This window comes from Alosa sapidissima, chromosome 11 (genome assembly GCF_018492685.1).
Source record: "Alosa sapidissima isolate fAloSap1 chromosome 11, fAloSap1.pri, whole genome shotgun sequence".
Taxonomy (NCBI): domain Eukaryota; kingdom Metazoa; phylum Chordata; class Actinopteri; order Clupeiformes; family Clupeidae; genus Alosa; species Alosa sapidissima.
In genome coordinates this window covers 21,369,552-21,386,220 of record NC_055967.1, presented here as the reverse complement: position 1 = coordinate 21,386,220, position 16,669 = coordinate 21,369,552, and the positions used below count along the sequence as shown (strand labels likewise).

The window sequence follows — 16,669 nt, the reverse complement described above, 5'->3', positions numbered from 1 at the left end:
GAAAGCCAAGGGGACGTCTCAGGGCACTCACCTCTGCATGGGAACGCGTCGGCCGACCTCCACCACTGGGGCGCTGCGCTAAGTGAGCCCTGGATGCTCACACTGTTCAGTGACAATCAGCAGAGGGGGAGAGGGGGAGGGGTGCACATTACTGGCCAAGCACATGTGCTTTTGTCATTAGCTACATTGTTTTGGTTTTTAGCACATGTATGTAAACATGCAAACATATAAATAGAAAAATTCACACATGCACAACCACACATAGACACACAGACACAGACACACACACACACACACACACACACACACACACACACACACACGTATGCATAAACCTATACATTGGTCTCGTGCTGGTCATGTGCAGACTTGAATGTAAACAGTGTTGTGCTGTTAGCCCTAATCACACACATTGTTTCAACATAGCTTCAAGATTGTAATTACTGACTGGTTCTGAAGCGTCAAGCTTTTCACAAGAGTGTGTGTTTTGGCCTGTTTTCATGTTTTCCCATGTCAGTGGACTGTACTTATGTATACATTTGTGTGAGTTTGTTGATGTGTATGTGCGCTTGTGTATATTTGTGTGTGTTGGTATGTAACACAATATTTTTCTTCAAGAAATTCTCTTGAATTAGAGTTTGATTGTATGTTTTCTTTGTTTGCCTATGTCAGCGTTTGTGTTAGCATTTACGTATATGTATTTGTTTACGTACGCACCAATTCACACACTGAGCTAGTCAAGTGCTTGGTGAGGAGTTAATGAAAGATTGTCACAGTATTTACACTAAATTGCCCCAATTTTCTCTCACTTACATCTCCACTTGCTCCATACATCAGTGTGTTGCTCAACATGTAGTTTGAAGTCAACACATGTTTACATACTGCTGCCTTTTCCCTCTAATGGGAATGCGTAGTGGAGAACAGTGATTGCCGTCCTGCTTTTCATTTCGAGAGCCTCTCGAAACGTTCCCACGGTATTTTTTCATCCCCTGCCACTTACCTAGTAAACATTTATTCCACTGTCTCTCCTGCTGTTTATTCAAGTACTTTTGCTTTCTCGCATCTCTTCGCAGCCCTGTCGGACGGTCAGTCCAACTTTCTTTTGAACGGTAACTTTGTGGTGGCCATGTTCAAGAGAGAGGTGACTTTCAAAGGGACGGCCATCGAGTACAGCGGCTCTAACACGACAGTGGAGCGCATCAACTGCACCGAGCGCATCGAGTCTGAGCTCATCCTGCAGGTAAAGCACTACACCGAAACAGGAAACACAGAGCCAAAGGTGTCACACACACACACACACACACACACACACAGACACACACACACACACATACACACACACACACACACACACACACACACACACACACACACACACACACAAACACACACACACACACACACACACAGAGCTGGTGCATGAAGTACGATGCCCCCTGGAAATGCTCTTCAATGTCCAGTGAGTATGTGTGCTGATGAAAATGTGTCTGAATTGCAGTGTAAGTCAGTTTAAAGCATCAGCTCAGCTCATCACCATCCATGTCCTTAATGCATGTTAGGCTAATAGAGAGATGAACCATATCATTCTGTGTTTTCCAGCAGACTTAGATTGAGTCTGGCAGTGCTAGTCTGAAACTGTGACCCATGTCATGGTCATGGTGCATATGAATTTGAATTTCTTTAAAGATTGCAATCCATCTCTCTCGTCTCCCCATCACTTTCCATAGGTGTTGATTTAAAGCTTCGCGTGTCATTGCAAGTCTTGTCTGAAATGAGTGAGAAGCCTTTGCACATAGCATAGCACATAGCTTCTGTACACACCTCAGAATGCGAGACATTGCTGTGGAATGTGGTATCCTGCAGGTGTCAAACTATTTCTTCTGGCTAACCCATCCTATCAACTCCATCCTGGTCACTGCGCAGCTTTACTGTAATTCAAGATTGATTTTGTGGTCCGTTCAATGTCTTGAAGTTGATTTTGTAGTACCGTGATAAGCTTTATGTAAGGATTTTGTTGATCTTCTAAAAGCATTTGCAGCATGTGGGCTTTGTTGTGTAGGTTTTGCAGTAATGATCCTAGACACAAAATGACTTTTGGCACTGGATTCTGAGGACTGCAACACTGTCCGGTTTACACAGACTTGGCCAAGTGACAGACTAAGTGAAGTAACAGATACGGTTGCAGAAGCAAACATCCCCTTCAGTATTGACGTCAAAGGCCACGACCAGATAGTTAACAGGCATGTGAATAGCTTGGCCGTTCTGGTGTTAAATCAAGATCCTCCCCACACACACTCACTGTTTTATAGCTTGTTTTTTAGCGTAGTTAACCTCAGTTAAGAGGTTATGAGTTATGAGCTGTGAACTACAGCCCATGGTTTACTTTCTGACTAAGGAGACACGCAAGCCGCCTGAGTGTTTGTGGTGGCTCCTCTTCCCAAGGTGCTGTGCGTGGGGGACCTGTACAACCCAGATGTGCGCTACTCCTTCAACATCCCCATCGAGGAGCACCGAGAGCAGTTTGTGTGGGACCCGTCCGGCTCCTGGCAGGAGTGCAGCCGCATGTGTCAGGGTGAGTCTGCTGCTGCAGGGCTGACCAAAGATAACGCTCACCTGTCGAGGTCACAGGACAGGTGAGCGTTATCTTTGGTATAAGTAAGTATATACTTACTTACAGTACACCAAAGATAACGCTCACCTGTCCTGTGACCTCTACTCACTAAACAATCCCTTTTTTTTCATATTCCATGATGACCTCTGACCTTATGGAAGTACTGATTCCCCTTACTGGTCTACTCCCTGATGACAAACACTTTGACTTACACAGATGCAGATGAACTGACACGCAGACTTAAAGCCTTCACAACTACGGGCCTAGCTCACTCAGCTACACCAATTCCTCCCATCCACACACATACATAATACACGCACATGCATGTGCATATCCGTGTGCGTGCGCGCACACACACACACACACACACACACACACTCACACACACTCACACACACACTCACACACATTTTCTTAAGCTTGAAACAAATCCTTGCATGTTCTACTAGGCCAATTGCCAATTCTACACATATGCCCAGCTCAAGTGGTCCAGGCCTCCTGGCCCGCATCAAAGACCTGCTCATCAGACACCTCGTGTGTTGTGGTTTCCCAGCGACGTAGTGGCAGATCAAAACCAGACTCCGATGAGTGTCGACGAGAGTGTGATTAGAGTATGTGCTGTCCGCACCTCGGAGAAAACAGCATGCAAGCGTATAGATCACACAAATACTCACTGCCTTCATTTTTGTCTCTCTCCCTCTCTCTCTCTTACCTTCTCTCTCTCTCTCTATCTCTCTCTCTCTTTATCTCTCTCTCTCTCTCTCTCGCCCTGTCACTCTCTTTCTCTCTCTGTCTTATCACACACACACACACACACACACACACACAGACACACACACACACACACACACACTCACACACACATATGCATGCGCAAACAAACACATCCCGATCAGCTGTATTAGCTCATATATCAGTGCTGTTCCACTCCTGCCGGGGAAGAGGCCCCTTACACGGCCAGGCCCTCAGCACTGGCCAGCACCACCCACCAGGGGCCTCACAGGGGCCCATAAATCTCTCCCCCCTGGAAAGAACCCTGCAACATCCTGTGGCCCCTGAGTGCCCAGGCATGGGCAGCAGGATCCATTTCAAGTGCTTTAATCCCCTTTCGCGCAGGACATGCTCCGAGCCCCCCCACCCGCACCCCCGACCCCATTTGACAGGCGGTGGTGGGGGAAAACGCACACTTTGGCAAGGCCAGAACAGCCCAGCCAGATGGGGGTCTAATTCAAACCTTACCTGTGTGTGTATGTGTGTGTGTGTGTGTGTGTGTGTGTGTGTAGGTGAACGGAGACGCAAAGCGGTGTGTGTGCGGAAGAGCGACCGCTTAGTGGTATCGGAGCAACGCTGTGAACATCTGCCCAGGCCTGGCAGCATTACTGATCCCTGCAATACACACTGTGAGCTCAGGTGAGACACACACAACACAGCACAGCACAGCACAGCACAATACAGTACAGCACAGTACAACACAGCACAGTACAACACAGCACAGCACAGCACAGCACACACAATCACGATATAACGCACGCATCTGTGAGCTTCCTACACTAAATTCTGCATCCATACGCATACAGTCACTCACATGCACATATACATAAAGTGCAGATACATGCTCATATAACATAGTCACAATAAGTAATATGCTCATATACTGTATATAGTCACAATAAGTCGTATAGACACACAAATCCTAAACATATCCAAATACCCTCTAACCACATGTGCAACATCTATCATTACATGCAAACACATCAAAAACCTTCATACATATTTACACACACATTGTAGGTTAAGATTTGTTTGTGGTTTTGCAGCACCTCACTTTCTGGAGAACATGTTCACTAGCCATTAGCATGGAAGCCTGCCAGCATATTAATAAAAACATGAACACACACATGTATGTTGCCATGTAGCACTCAACCCCCTCATACAGTACATAAGCACAAAGGGCTTTTTGACATTTTTAACATGCAGAGACATGTTGCTTGTGAATATGTATGATGTTGCATGTGTTTTTCTTTGTGTTTTTGTTTTTCTATATGTTCCATCCAAGCATTTGGATACATCTATGTTTTTTGCATCTGCATCTCTGTAAGCACTATTGGTTGTGATTATTAAGGCAAGGCACATTTAATTATAAAGCATTTCTGACACGGGCAATTCAATGTGCTTTACATAAACAAAAACAAAGAATAGAAATAAAGTATACTGTAAAAGGGCAATAGCGTAAATATAGTTTAAAAGGTAAAGTACATAAAATAAAATAATTAAAAGACATATAAAACACAGATTGCATCCGTTTAATGGGGAGTGCATTTGATCAGTCAGCAGAAAGCGTCTATGAAAGCAGCTGATACTGACACAGATCTAATCTGGATATGGAATGGATCTGGATCTGGGATATCAGTGGTATGGACCTGAGCCCAATTGGACCAGGTCTGGGAGGGAGGAAGAGGGAGATCCTGTCCACTTCAGACCCCCTAAAGGCCCGACCTTGTTTCCCCACACAGGTGGCATGTGGCTGGGAAGAGCGAGTGCTCCACCAAGTGTGGGCCAGGCTACCGCACGCTGGATGTCCAGTGCATCCGCTACAGCCTGGCCAAGCAGCAGAGTGACCGCGTGGAGAGCAGGTCGTGTGCAGACGTCCCCAAACCCCAGACCAGAGAGCCCTGCCACGGGGACTGTCTGCTGAAGAGCTGGCAGTACAGCGCCTGGTCTCCGGTAAGAGACAATGACCGAGAGAGAAAGACAGAGAGAGAGAAAGACAGAGAGAGAGAGTGACAGAGAGAGATAGGATATTATGTGATGAAACGGTATGGAAGACAAATGAATATGGATGATTTAGTGAAATGGAGTGTGAACAGAAGCAATGGAAAGAGTTAACAGCAGTGGAACTCTAACAGCAATGGAAAGAGTTAACAGCAGTGGAACCCTAACAGCAATGGAGTTAACAGCAGTGGAACCCTAACAGCAATGGAAAGAGTTAACAGCAGTGGAACCCTAACAGCAATGGAAAGAGTTAACAGCAGTTCCTGTATGAATGACAGAGTGAGGGATGAATTAGAGACGGGCAGAGGGAAAGCGCTAATGAGAGGTCAAACCTTGTGGTTCCGTTTGCTACTTTTTTACACAGAGCAAAGTACAGCACCAGTGACAAATGATAGGATTTCACGGTGGTCATTAGGACGTGCTAAAGACATGGCCAAGTGTAAAAGACAGACCAGTGAGACGGTCTCGTGACTCAGTTGTGTCCTACCTCTATTGAGAGCCGGTGTGAATCAGCAGTTTGTTTTAGTCTGGCACTTTGAGGTGCTATTGAATATTCTCAGTTGAGATACAAAATGACACATGACCCCTGCAGTCTCTCCTGATGTTTTTGATATTTTTTCTCATCGATAATTTCACACTGAGTGGTTAGGAACTGCGTAACGATATTCTCCTGCAAATGTTTCTGTGTTATCCTGGTGTGATAATGTGTTATGTTCTGTGTGTGTATGTCTGTGCGTGTATGTGTGTGTGTGTATGTGTGTGTGTGTATGTGTGCGTATTTGTGTGTGTGTTTGTGTGTATGCATGCAGTGCTCTAAGAGCTGTGGCAGAGGCGCGCGCTCACGGGAGTCCTACTGCATGAACAACCTGGGCCGCAGGCTGGTGGACAGAGAGTGCAGTGAGCACCAGAGGCTGGTCACCGAGAGCTGCAATGACATGCCCTGCCCTGGCTGGAGTGCCAGCGAGTGGAGCGAGGTACGGCACAGCACAGCACAGAACAACACAGTACAGAATAACACAGCACAACACAGCACAACACAATACAATACAACACAGTACAGCATAGAACAACACAGTACAGAATAACACAGCACAACACAGCACAACACAATACAATACAACACAGTACAGCATAGAACAACACAGTACAGAATAACACAGCACAACACAGCACAACACAATACAATACAACACAGTACAGCATAGAACAACACAGTACAGAATAAAGTTTTGAATATTGTTTTTGCTATTGTGGGATGTTGTGTGTTAACATTCGTAAATACTGCAAAAACAATCCATAATTTTGTTGGGAGGTATAGCTTGTCTGTGAAGAAAATGTAAGCATTGTGGAAATGTGTTCACTGACTGCATATCGTGTAAAAACGACATGAAATGTGTGAATGGTATGGCCACAAAAGACCAATGCTGTGCTAACTGTATTTAGAGTTTTGAAAATGTCACAACTGGTTGGACAAACGCTTGTTAGCGACTGAAAAAAACTGTAATGTCTGTATGCCATCTCTCATTATGTCATGTTATGACAGTGTATTAGTATTTGAAATGGCTGATTTGACATATGACACGATGAGTGCTCTTTTGAAAATGACAAACAATATTGATATGACACATTATGACACATGATATGACACATACATTAACATGTGACATTAACTTTCATCATGGATCATTTATATTGGATAATGATATGGTATGTAATTTGTCATGGGTTGATGATACGGTTAAGTCAAGTGATGGAAGTTCTATGTAATTGAAGTGGAATTTCTCTCTCCCCCCCTCTCTCTCCCTCTCTCTCTTTATACCCCCCCTCTCTCTCTCTCTTTCCCTCCCTCTCCTCCTCTCCCCTGTCTCAATGTCTCCTTCTCTCTCTCTCTCTCTCTCTCTCCTCCTCTCTCTCTCTCCCTCTCCTCCTCTCCCCTGTCTCAATGTCTCTGTCTTTAGTGTATGGTGTCGTGTGGTAAGGGTCACAGGCACCGGCAGGTCTACTGTGTGCTGGGGGAGGAGAAGCTGAGTGAGCATCACTGTGACTCCGCCTCTAAGCCCTCTCCTGTGGGCAGCTGTGAGCGCCCTGACTGTGCCTCCTGGCAGGTCGGAGTCTGGAGCGCAGTGAGTATGATACACTGTGTGTGTGTTTGTGTGTGTGTCCGCGTGCAAGTGTGTGCGCGCGCATGTGTGTGTTTGTGTGTGTTTGTGTGCGTGTGTGTGTTTGTTCTTTCATGTGTGTGAGTGTGTGTGTGTCCATCTGTCGATTTGTGTTTATGAGAACTAAGGCTGGAAGAAAACTGAAGTGTAGTGTGGAACTCGACTTCAGTGAAGAGCCCCTCAATCCTTTGTCACACACCTCCATCTTCACTGTCACATATGCGTCTTATTCAGTCATGTCATGAAGACTTAAAGTCCAACACATGTTTCCTAGCTCTTCCCTAACACTGACACAGCGGCCTAATGCTCATCAGATTGCTCTGGTTACGAAGCTGGAGTAGACGAGCTGCTCTCAGGCCCATGTAAACACCCTGCCCTGCCCAAATAAACGGAGCCTTGAAGCACTCCATGTGTCAGAAGGGGTCAATGTAAACGGAGCTATTAGGAGAGGGACTGGATGTCATGCAGACTTGGTATGAGTGTTATCACTATATAGACGTTTTAGGTCTGCTTTCAAGAAGAAAAAAAAAGGGTTAAATACATTTTATCCAATGCTGCCTTAGCACTGGCAAGTTGGAACACATGGATGTGTTGACTTAAAGACAGAAAAGGTTTAGGGAGATGGACTGGTGCTGCAATCTTTGTTCTGTCTGGCTTTGATAATGGGTCTTAGTGTGTGTGTGTGTGCGTGTGTGCGTGTGTGTGTGTGTGTGTGTGTGTGTATGTGTGTGTGTGTGTGTGTGTGTGTGTTTTCACATTGCATTTTGTTCAGTATCTGGCCCTAATCTAGTTTGTGTGTGTGTGTGTGTGTGTGTGTGTGTGTGTTTCGCTGCAGTGTGCCGTGACTTGTGGCCATGGTTACCAGATGCGGGCTGTGCGCTGTGTGTCCGGTCCCTACGGCAACACTGTGGATGACCGTGAGTGTAATGCAGCTGCCAGACCCCGAGACAACCAGGTAATACACACACACACACACACACACACACACACACACACACACACACACACACACACACACACACACACACACACACTAAAACCCAGTGGTTTAACACCACTTACACTTATTTCAAATTCAGAAAATAGTATGTGTGTAGCCATTGCAATTATTCTATGTACTTTCTTTGTTGAGTAAAGAGACTAATGAATAATTCGTGAAATTAGCAATGCGTGTGTGAGACAAGCACATTTGGCTCTCTGGGCCTGAACCGTCTGACCTCAGATAGAAACACATGCCTTCCCACTCGTCATCTGGACAGCACATACACACAGAGCAGCATGCTCACATCAGGGCAGGTCAAGTAAGGCCACAACCTCCAACTAATCTCAGAGATGCTTTATGATGCCTTTGTGTGTGTGTGTGTGTGTGTGTGTGTGTGTGTGTGTGTGTGTGTGTGTGTGTGTGTGTTCGCATGTGTGTGTGTGTGTGTGTGTGTGTGTGTGTGTGTGTGTGTGTGTGTGTGTGTGTGTGTGCGTGTGTTTGTGTGTGCGTATGTGTGTGTGTGTGTGTGTAGGAGTGTGATCTGCCTGCTTGTCCACGTGCTGCTCCTGTCCTCAGCACAGCGCGGCCTGTAGTCCCTGGTCAGTTCCTCACGCAGTGGAGATTCGGCTCCTGGGCCATGGTATGTCCAAAATCTACGCTCACAAACACACCAATCCACACACAAACATTAGGCACCAAGCATACGTATTTACCCACGTCTTTACATACATATAGACATATATATATAGTATATAGTATTTACATACAACCCACACAAACAGAGCATAGACAGACCTTTAAACACTAATCTGACACACACACACACACACACACACACACACACACACACACACAAAACACTGTGACGTTCAAAAACATACATAACCAATCTTGTCACATGAAGAAGGACCAACTCTTGAACTCTCACTTCTAGGTTTGCAATAAGAATGCAGTAAATCTCACACCTCCTCAAGAACACCTGCAAAAGCATGCTCCCCCCGCCCCCCCCCACACACACACACACACACACATACACACACATGCGCACACACACACACACACACACACACACACACACACACACACACACACACACACACACACACACTCACCCTGCAAATGAGAAGCAGATTGGCCCTAGATATTGGTTTAAAGTTGCAGGGATGTACCCACCTTCATCAGCCTGTGACACGACACCACATCAGTCCGCACGTCTGACTGATGATGTGGGTGTTTTTGTTTTCTTTTGGTAATGACATCCACAAAAAGAATCCCAGAAAAACTCCCATCCGGGGAGTGGAGGCCATTGATACCTTGATTTGGTGTTTACTCGCTGCTATTCTGGTGATTGCATTAAGTATTCTGCGTTCAGCATCTGTGTCTCTTTCTACTTCCCCCATGGAAGCGCTTCAGGCAGCGAACATTAAACCATGGTCTCCATACATAAATGGCACACATTACCACACACACACACACACACACACACACACACATACACATGGGTATTGGCCTGTCATTCAGAAACAGTTGGAAGGTGTGTGATTGAGTGCTCCAGCATCGCTGAAGCATTTCTGACATTTCAAGCATTTCTGCCACTGGCCGTGTTAAACGATTCTAGACAAAATTCCTCTCGGATGTTTTGTTGATAGTATTCATCTGATGATTTTATCACCCTGCTTTGCCAGGTTAATAAATGGCGTGCCAGAAATGATGTGTGTGTGTTTGTCGTGTTTGTCAGTGTTCGGTCTCCTGTGGGAAAGGCAAGCGTGCCCGCTACGTGAGCTGCCGGGACGCCCAGGGCGGTGTAGCAGACGAGTCCTACTGCGCCCACCTCCCCCGCCCACCAGAGACGTCCACCTGCTTCAGCCCCTGTGGCCTGTGGAGGGCCGGGGAGTGGTCTCCTGTATGTATGCTCAAATGGGCCTACACGGGCCACACACAACACAACACAACACAACACAACAGTGATCATTATTATTATTATTACTCTATTATTATAATTAGTAGTAGTAGTAGTAGTGGTTTCCTGTATGTATGCTTAAATGGGCCTACACAGGCCACATACAACACAACACAACAATGATCAGTATTATTATTATGGTATTATTATTATTATTATTATTATTAGTAGTAGTAGTAGTAGTAGTAGTAGTAGTAGTAGTAGTAGTAATAGTAGTAGTAGTAGTAGTAGTAGTAGTAGCTGTAGTACAGAACTAATGTATGCATGCAACTGACACTGTTCATAATATAAGTACAACTTACATATAACTGTTGTATGCATAACTTACATACATGTATGTATGTACTGATCTTTTGTTCTCTACTTTTCGTTTTCCTGTGCTGTGTGGCAGTGCTCGGTGACATGTGGAGTCGGTCAATCCACCCGACAGGTGGTGTGCAGCAACTACCACCAGCAGGTGGACGAGTCCTTCTGCCACCCGGAAGAGAGGCCCAGTACTGAGCAGGAGTGTGCGGCCAGCCCCTGCCCATCCGCCTATCAGCCGCGCTCCAACAACCCACCCTACTCGCCCCATGACCCAGGCTACCATCCCGGACACAGCGCCTGGAACGTCCCCTCGGCTGCCAACCAGTGGAGGACGGGGCCCTGGGGAGCGGTAGGTCTTTCTAGATAGATAGATAGATAGATACTTTATTGATCCCCAAGGGGAAATTTAAGGTGGTGAGATAATAATAATAATAATAATAATAATAATAATAATAATAATAATAATAATACACACACACACACACACAGACACACACACAGACACACACACACACACACACACACACACACACACACACACACACACACAGACACACACACACGCGCGCACACAAACACACACACACACACACACACACACACACACACACACACACACACACACACACACACACACACTCACACACACAACACACACAGACAGCCCCACCCCCACACACTGCCGCTCACCTTGGTCAGACACTTGGTCTGATTCACACCATTTTCACTCCTAAACACTAGTAATTGAAGGCAGAGTGCTCTGGTTAGCGAAGCAAGCGCTCTTCAAGGCTGCCTGTTTGTTTGCTTATCTCATCTCATCTGAGCCGTTCCGAGGAAGAAAAAGCCTCTCATAGTTTCCATCTATCAGTCAGCCGGCCTGCCTGTCTCCAGCTTCATCTGCTCCCAAGCTGGCCTCGGAGACAGGGGCTTGTACAAAGACTGCCTCTCATCCATATCCACATCCGCATCCGCTGTGGATGGAGGGGAATACCCTGACATAAGCAGAGCTGTGTGTGTGTGTGTGTGTGAATGTGTGTGTGTGTGTGTGTGTGTGTGTGTGTGTGTGTGTGTGTGTAAGACAGAGAGAGAAAGAGAGTGACAGGGAGAGAGAGGGTGAGAGAGAGAGAGGGAGAGAGACAGAAATGAAGGCAGTGAGTAGGCAGTGTGTGTGTGTGTGTGTGTGTGTGTGTGTGTGTGTGCTGATGGGAGTGTGTGTTTGGGTCATCATGCGTGGGTGAGAGGAAAACTTGAGGTGCATGTTTGCATAGATAAATCTGCTTGGAAGTATCCTTAGTATGTGATGATTTCTGTATGATTTATCATGGATTTAGGGTTTTCTGGTGTGTTAGAGCTAGTAATAGACTAGTAGAGCTAGTCGTCTTATTTTTCTGTACCGTCGGTCTTCTGTTAATAATAGCATTGAGAAGAACACGGAGCGATAAATTAGAATGAATGATTTAGTGGTTTAGTGCTTCACATAAAATGCATGTCAGGATCATGTGTAACAGTGTGTGTGTGTGTGTGTGTGTGTGGTGACTCAGTGCTCCAGCACCTGTGAGGGCGGTTTCCAGCGACGGGTGGTGGTCTGCCAGGACGCTGAGGGCCGCAGCACCAACTACTGCGATGAGCGCGTGAAGCCGGACGAGTCCAAGCGATGCGACTCCGGACCCTGTCCACTCTGGAACTACGGCATCTGGGGCGAGGTGAGACCTGTAGGGCCACAAAACCTCCAGAGGCCCGACCAAGGACTTGGTGTTCTTCTTTCTTGCCAGTTTCATTAGGAAGTTTGCCAACGATAGTGTTACCCGAGCGTCAAACGAGCTTATAAAAGATTCCTTTGAATTGGGAAAACTAATAGAAAGGGAATGTGTTTATGTGGGTTGTCGTTTCAAGTGTTTAACAGTTTTTGACAGTGAAAATGGGACAAAGAATGTTTTATTATTTGACGTAAAACTATCGGTATCTTTAGTTGTGTGAAGTATTTTCCCTCTTGCTCCCTCAAGTGCACATCAATAGTTGTCTGCACAGCACTGCATGTTCCATCTGTTTTTCTTTGTATCTTCCTTCAGGTCTGCGTCAGTCTGTTGTATTGCTTGCCCATTACTTACCCATGCTTTCTCTCTCCGCCATCTTGTACATTGCTCTGCTTCCCTCTATCCACACATGCTTCATTTTGGTCTGTTTCTCCAGGCCTGTGGTGCTAAGCTCGGCTCTTGTTCTGTCATGTCTCCATCACCATCTTTCACTCTTTCTCCTGTAATGTCAGTTCTTTGCTTTTTGACATTGTCTTCCCATTTATGCCTGCGGCTTTAGGTTATATCCTGCTTTTTCTCTGTCTCTCTCTCTTTCTCTCTCTCTCTCTCTCTCTCTCTCTCTCTCCATCTGTCTTAATAGTTCACCGTTGTGTTCTTCGCTAATTCCGGTATTCTCTTTCTCAGTGCACGCAAACGTGTGGAGGAGGCAGGCGCACCCGCCTGGTGGTGTGCCAGCGACCCAGCGGCCAGCGGTTGAACGACCACAACTGTGACGTGCTGGACAAGCCGCCCGACGTGGAGCCCTGCAATCTGCAGCCCTGCCCGGGCAGTGTTTCCTGGCACAGGAGACCGTGGAAGCCGGTACGATAGTATTCCTTTTCCTTTACTCAACCCCCCCCTGTCCAATCCCAGCCCCTACCAAATCAACCCCACCCCTCACCCCTCCCTTGGCTCCCTTTCACTGTGGTGCATCATATGGCACAAGTACATATCGCTCGTGCTTAATTACAGGGAGTGTACCTTTGGCCCATCCGTTGAGTGTGTGTTGTGTGTGAGTGTTGGTCTGTGTGTGTGTACTTACTGTATGTGTGTGTGTGTGTGTACGAGTATGAGTGTGTGTACCCCTCCTGTGCTAACAGGGTGCTAGCAGCGACGTCTGCCCACCCAAGCAGCCTTGACACTGACATGGTGTTAATTAGAGAAGAAACAAAAAGCAAAAAAAACAAAAAAAAAACACTAAGTGCTGCTCTCCACCAGGATTCATTAGAAACACATGTAAGCAATCTCCAAATCTCCTGCAAGGGCTCCAAATGAAAAACTATAAATTAGCAGGACACTTCTGTCCAACCACGTATTTCTGTAAACAGATGGGTAATCCAAACAATATTTATCTTAATTTGTTAAGCGTGAGGTAAACGTCTGTTGTGATGGGTGCCCCCATCTCCCCTGTAATCTGAGTACACAAGTGTATATTTGTGTATAAGAGTTCTAATATTATTACCGTTGAAACAGCAACAGATGATTTTCTGTATATTATATTGTGTATCTTGTGTACAGTTTGATCAATGTTTATGTAGTCTGAAGTTTTATTTTTTATTTTATTTTTTTAAGTTGAACAAGTTTATATGTCATGAGCTTACTATTTAATTTTTTGGTAACACTTTATGGTAAGGGTACATGAATTATCATGAATTCATGCATGAATTAATTAATGATTTATGTATTACTTCATTCCTTAATATATCATGAATCATCAGGAATTAACAGGAGTTTTCATGAATTAATTCATGCATGAATTCATGATAATTCATGTACCCTTACCGTAAAGTGTTACCACTTTTTATTGTTATTATTTTTAACTGGTGCTCTTGGTAAGACCTCTTGTTCATCATCTGAAGCCATAGCCGTTAGTATGGAGTAGCGCATTAGCAGTTTTATCATTTTTGTGTTCTCAGTGAAAACTTTAGGAAAAAAATATGAAATCTAAGAGGAAATATGAAACAAACATGGAGGAATTCCCTCTTCCCACAACTGCATACACATGTCATACAGTAGCTTCCAGTTTTAGCATTTCTGCCTAAACGAGTACTAGTCTAGTCCTATCCACTAATCAGCACTAATTGATAGAATAATTTATATTTATTATCAACCACAGAGTTATTATTTAATGTAATGTATAACAGAAATAGGAAATAAATAGCCTTGGCCTCTGCCACTGTCAAACTGGAGATAATTAATAGTTTGTACAGCATGCAGTACATGTAGACACACAGAGACTAACTAATGTTACCAGTGTGAGAACATGCGTTCCCAGAGGCTCTGGGGCCTTTGTTGCCATTATTTAATCATTTCATTGTGGAAAATGTCCCTCAGTAGGATGACTGCTGTAGTCAGGGGGGTTGTGTAGGCTGTTTTCAGCATGACACCATGACAACAGTGTACTCCATTCCCTAGCGCCATGTTGTACAGCACAGATTGATTTCAGCTGCTTGATTCTGCTATTAGATGCATCACATGTAACAAATTCGCCAATCAATCCACTGTGAGTTTTTTTTTGTTTTTCGTGCATATATTTATTAACTCGTCAAAGTTTGAAGTGAGATTCAGTGTTTTAACATGGTTGAGTTTTTGCAGCGTTCTCTTTTTGAAGGGTGTGTGTTTCAATCATTAACAGTCATAGACAGTTATTGCTGGCTTGGGAAACCATAAGTCAATAGATTGAATTTTGTAAAGAAAATTCTCTCAGGAAGGAGTCAGACCTACCTGATCTGAAATTCCGTTCACTCTAAATCCTGCCGTGATGTAGCTCTGGTGTGATGGCTCAGATTATGAATGAAATCAGTTGGTGCTCAATCATACACACTCATACCATACACACAGTACACACACACTGCTCACACACACTCACACACCTCATGCACAATCACATACACACACACACACACAGAATTGTTGAAACACAGAATACCTCTTTTTTCAATGTGGTCATTTGTTGCTGTTTCGTATTATATAAATATATTGTGTTGTTTTTTTTTTTTTGTTTTTTTTTTCTTGGGCCAGTTTTTTTTAACGTTTCTGAAGGATTTATTTCAAAATGAGACTTATTTATTTGTTTACATTAGGTGATTCACAGCTTCAACATGTTCTGTTGTTCTCATATGAGTGGGGGGTTTAAGGCAACTCTCTCTCTAAGGCCTTCAAACCCTGTCAAGCAGCAAACTATCACCATCCTCTCCTCCAAATGTCTCCTTTCAATTCCTTTCTTTTCCTCCCTCTTCTGTCTTCAATCATCATGAGTCCTTTTGATTCCCAACATCTCTGCATTGGTATCTTACTCATTATGGCACTTCTCTGTTTTGCGTGGCATGGCCTTCCTCTTCCTCAGCCATGTCTCTGGCTGATAGCTGTCTGCACCTAAAGGACTTTTATATTGTCAATTGTTGTGTCTGTATTACATCGGTCCTCGATGGTTTTCTGTGCTTATTTCCATGCACATGCGAAAGAAAAGCATACACATGTTGAATAGCCATTTTTTCACTGTAAATTTATTAAAGATACATAAAGGTTGTGTAATTTCTGTGTTGTCCTTATGCATGGTTATCATCCTATGGTACTAGGCAGTTGTTTATAATATAAATAGATCAGATATGGACTATAAAGCAACAAAGGTGGGGTTTTTAATAACGTTCCATGCTTTAAAATATAGCCGGGCACATATTAAAAGCACTTAAAGGCAGTGCACATCGGCATAATAACAGCATATTTCATCCATATCATAAGACCTATTAAATGCACTATAATAATTGCCAGAAGGGTCCAGAGAAAGTCATAAAGTGTGCAAAACTGGGAGGCAATATAATGCTAAAACATATAACACTTTGTAACAGCACTCAACTCCTCAATATCTTAAATCTGAAAAAGGTAGAGGCTGCACTTTCTTGTATCAGATAAACAGTCTAAATTAAAACCATACTAAACATCACACAGTTCCATTGGTGGCATATGTGCTGATCCATACCTGTCAATCAAGCAGAGTAATTACTAGACCTCCAGAGTAATTGGAACCAAGCATGTTCTATTTATTCTTATTATATAGTATTCTCAAGGAGGGGAGAGAGCTTTACT

General features: G+C 44.5%; 1 protein-coding gene across 1 annotated transcript in view; it reads left to right on the top strand.

Annotated features, from left to right (window-relative positions):
• Window positions 1-16,669, top strand: part of LOC121724137 (A disintegrin and metalloproteinase with thrombospondin motifs 20-like) — a 90,557-nt gene that overhangs the window by 48,372 nt on the left and 25,516 nt on the right. Inside the window, exons 17-28 of the mRNA XM_042110498.1 lie at window positions 1,074-1,240; window positions 2,443-2,572; window positions 3,895-4,021; window positions 5,125-5,335; window positions 6,193-6,357; window positions 7,342-7,506; window positions 8,378-8,497; window positions 9,057-9,164; window positions 10,263-10,427; window positions 10,876-11,139; window positions 12,332-12,493; window positions 13,229-13,405. Coding sequence (XP_041966432.1) covers window positions 1,074-1,240; window positions 2,443-2,572; window positions 3,895-4,021; window positions 5,125-5,335; window positions 6,193-6,357; window positions 7,342-7,506; window positions 8,378-8,497; window positions 9,057-9,164; window positions 10,263-10,427; window positions 10,876-11,139; window positions 12,332-12,493; window positions 13,229-13,405 — 1,961 coding nt within the window. The remainder of the gene's footprint in view (window positions 1-1,073; window positions 1,241-2,442; window positions 2,573-3,894; window positions 4,022-5,124; window positions 5,336-6,192; window positions 6,358-7,341; window positions 7,507-8,377; window positions 8,498-9,056; window positions 9,165-10,262; window positions 10,428-10,875; window positions 11,140-12,331; window positions 12,494-13,228; window positions 13,406-16,669) is intronic.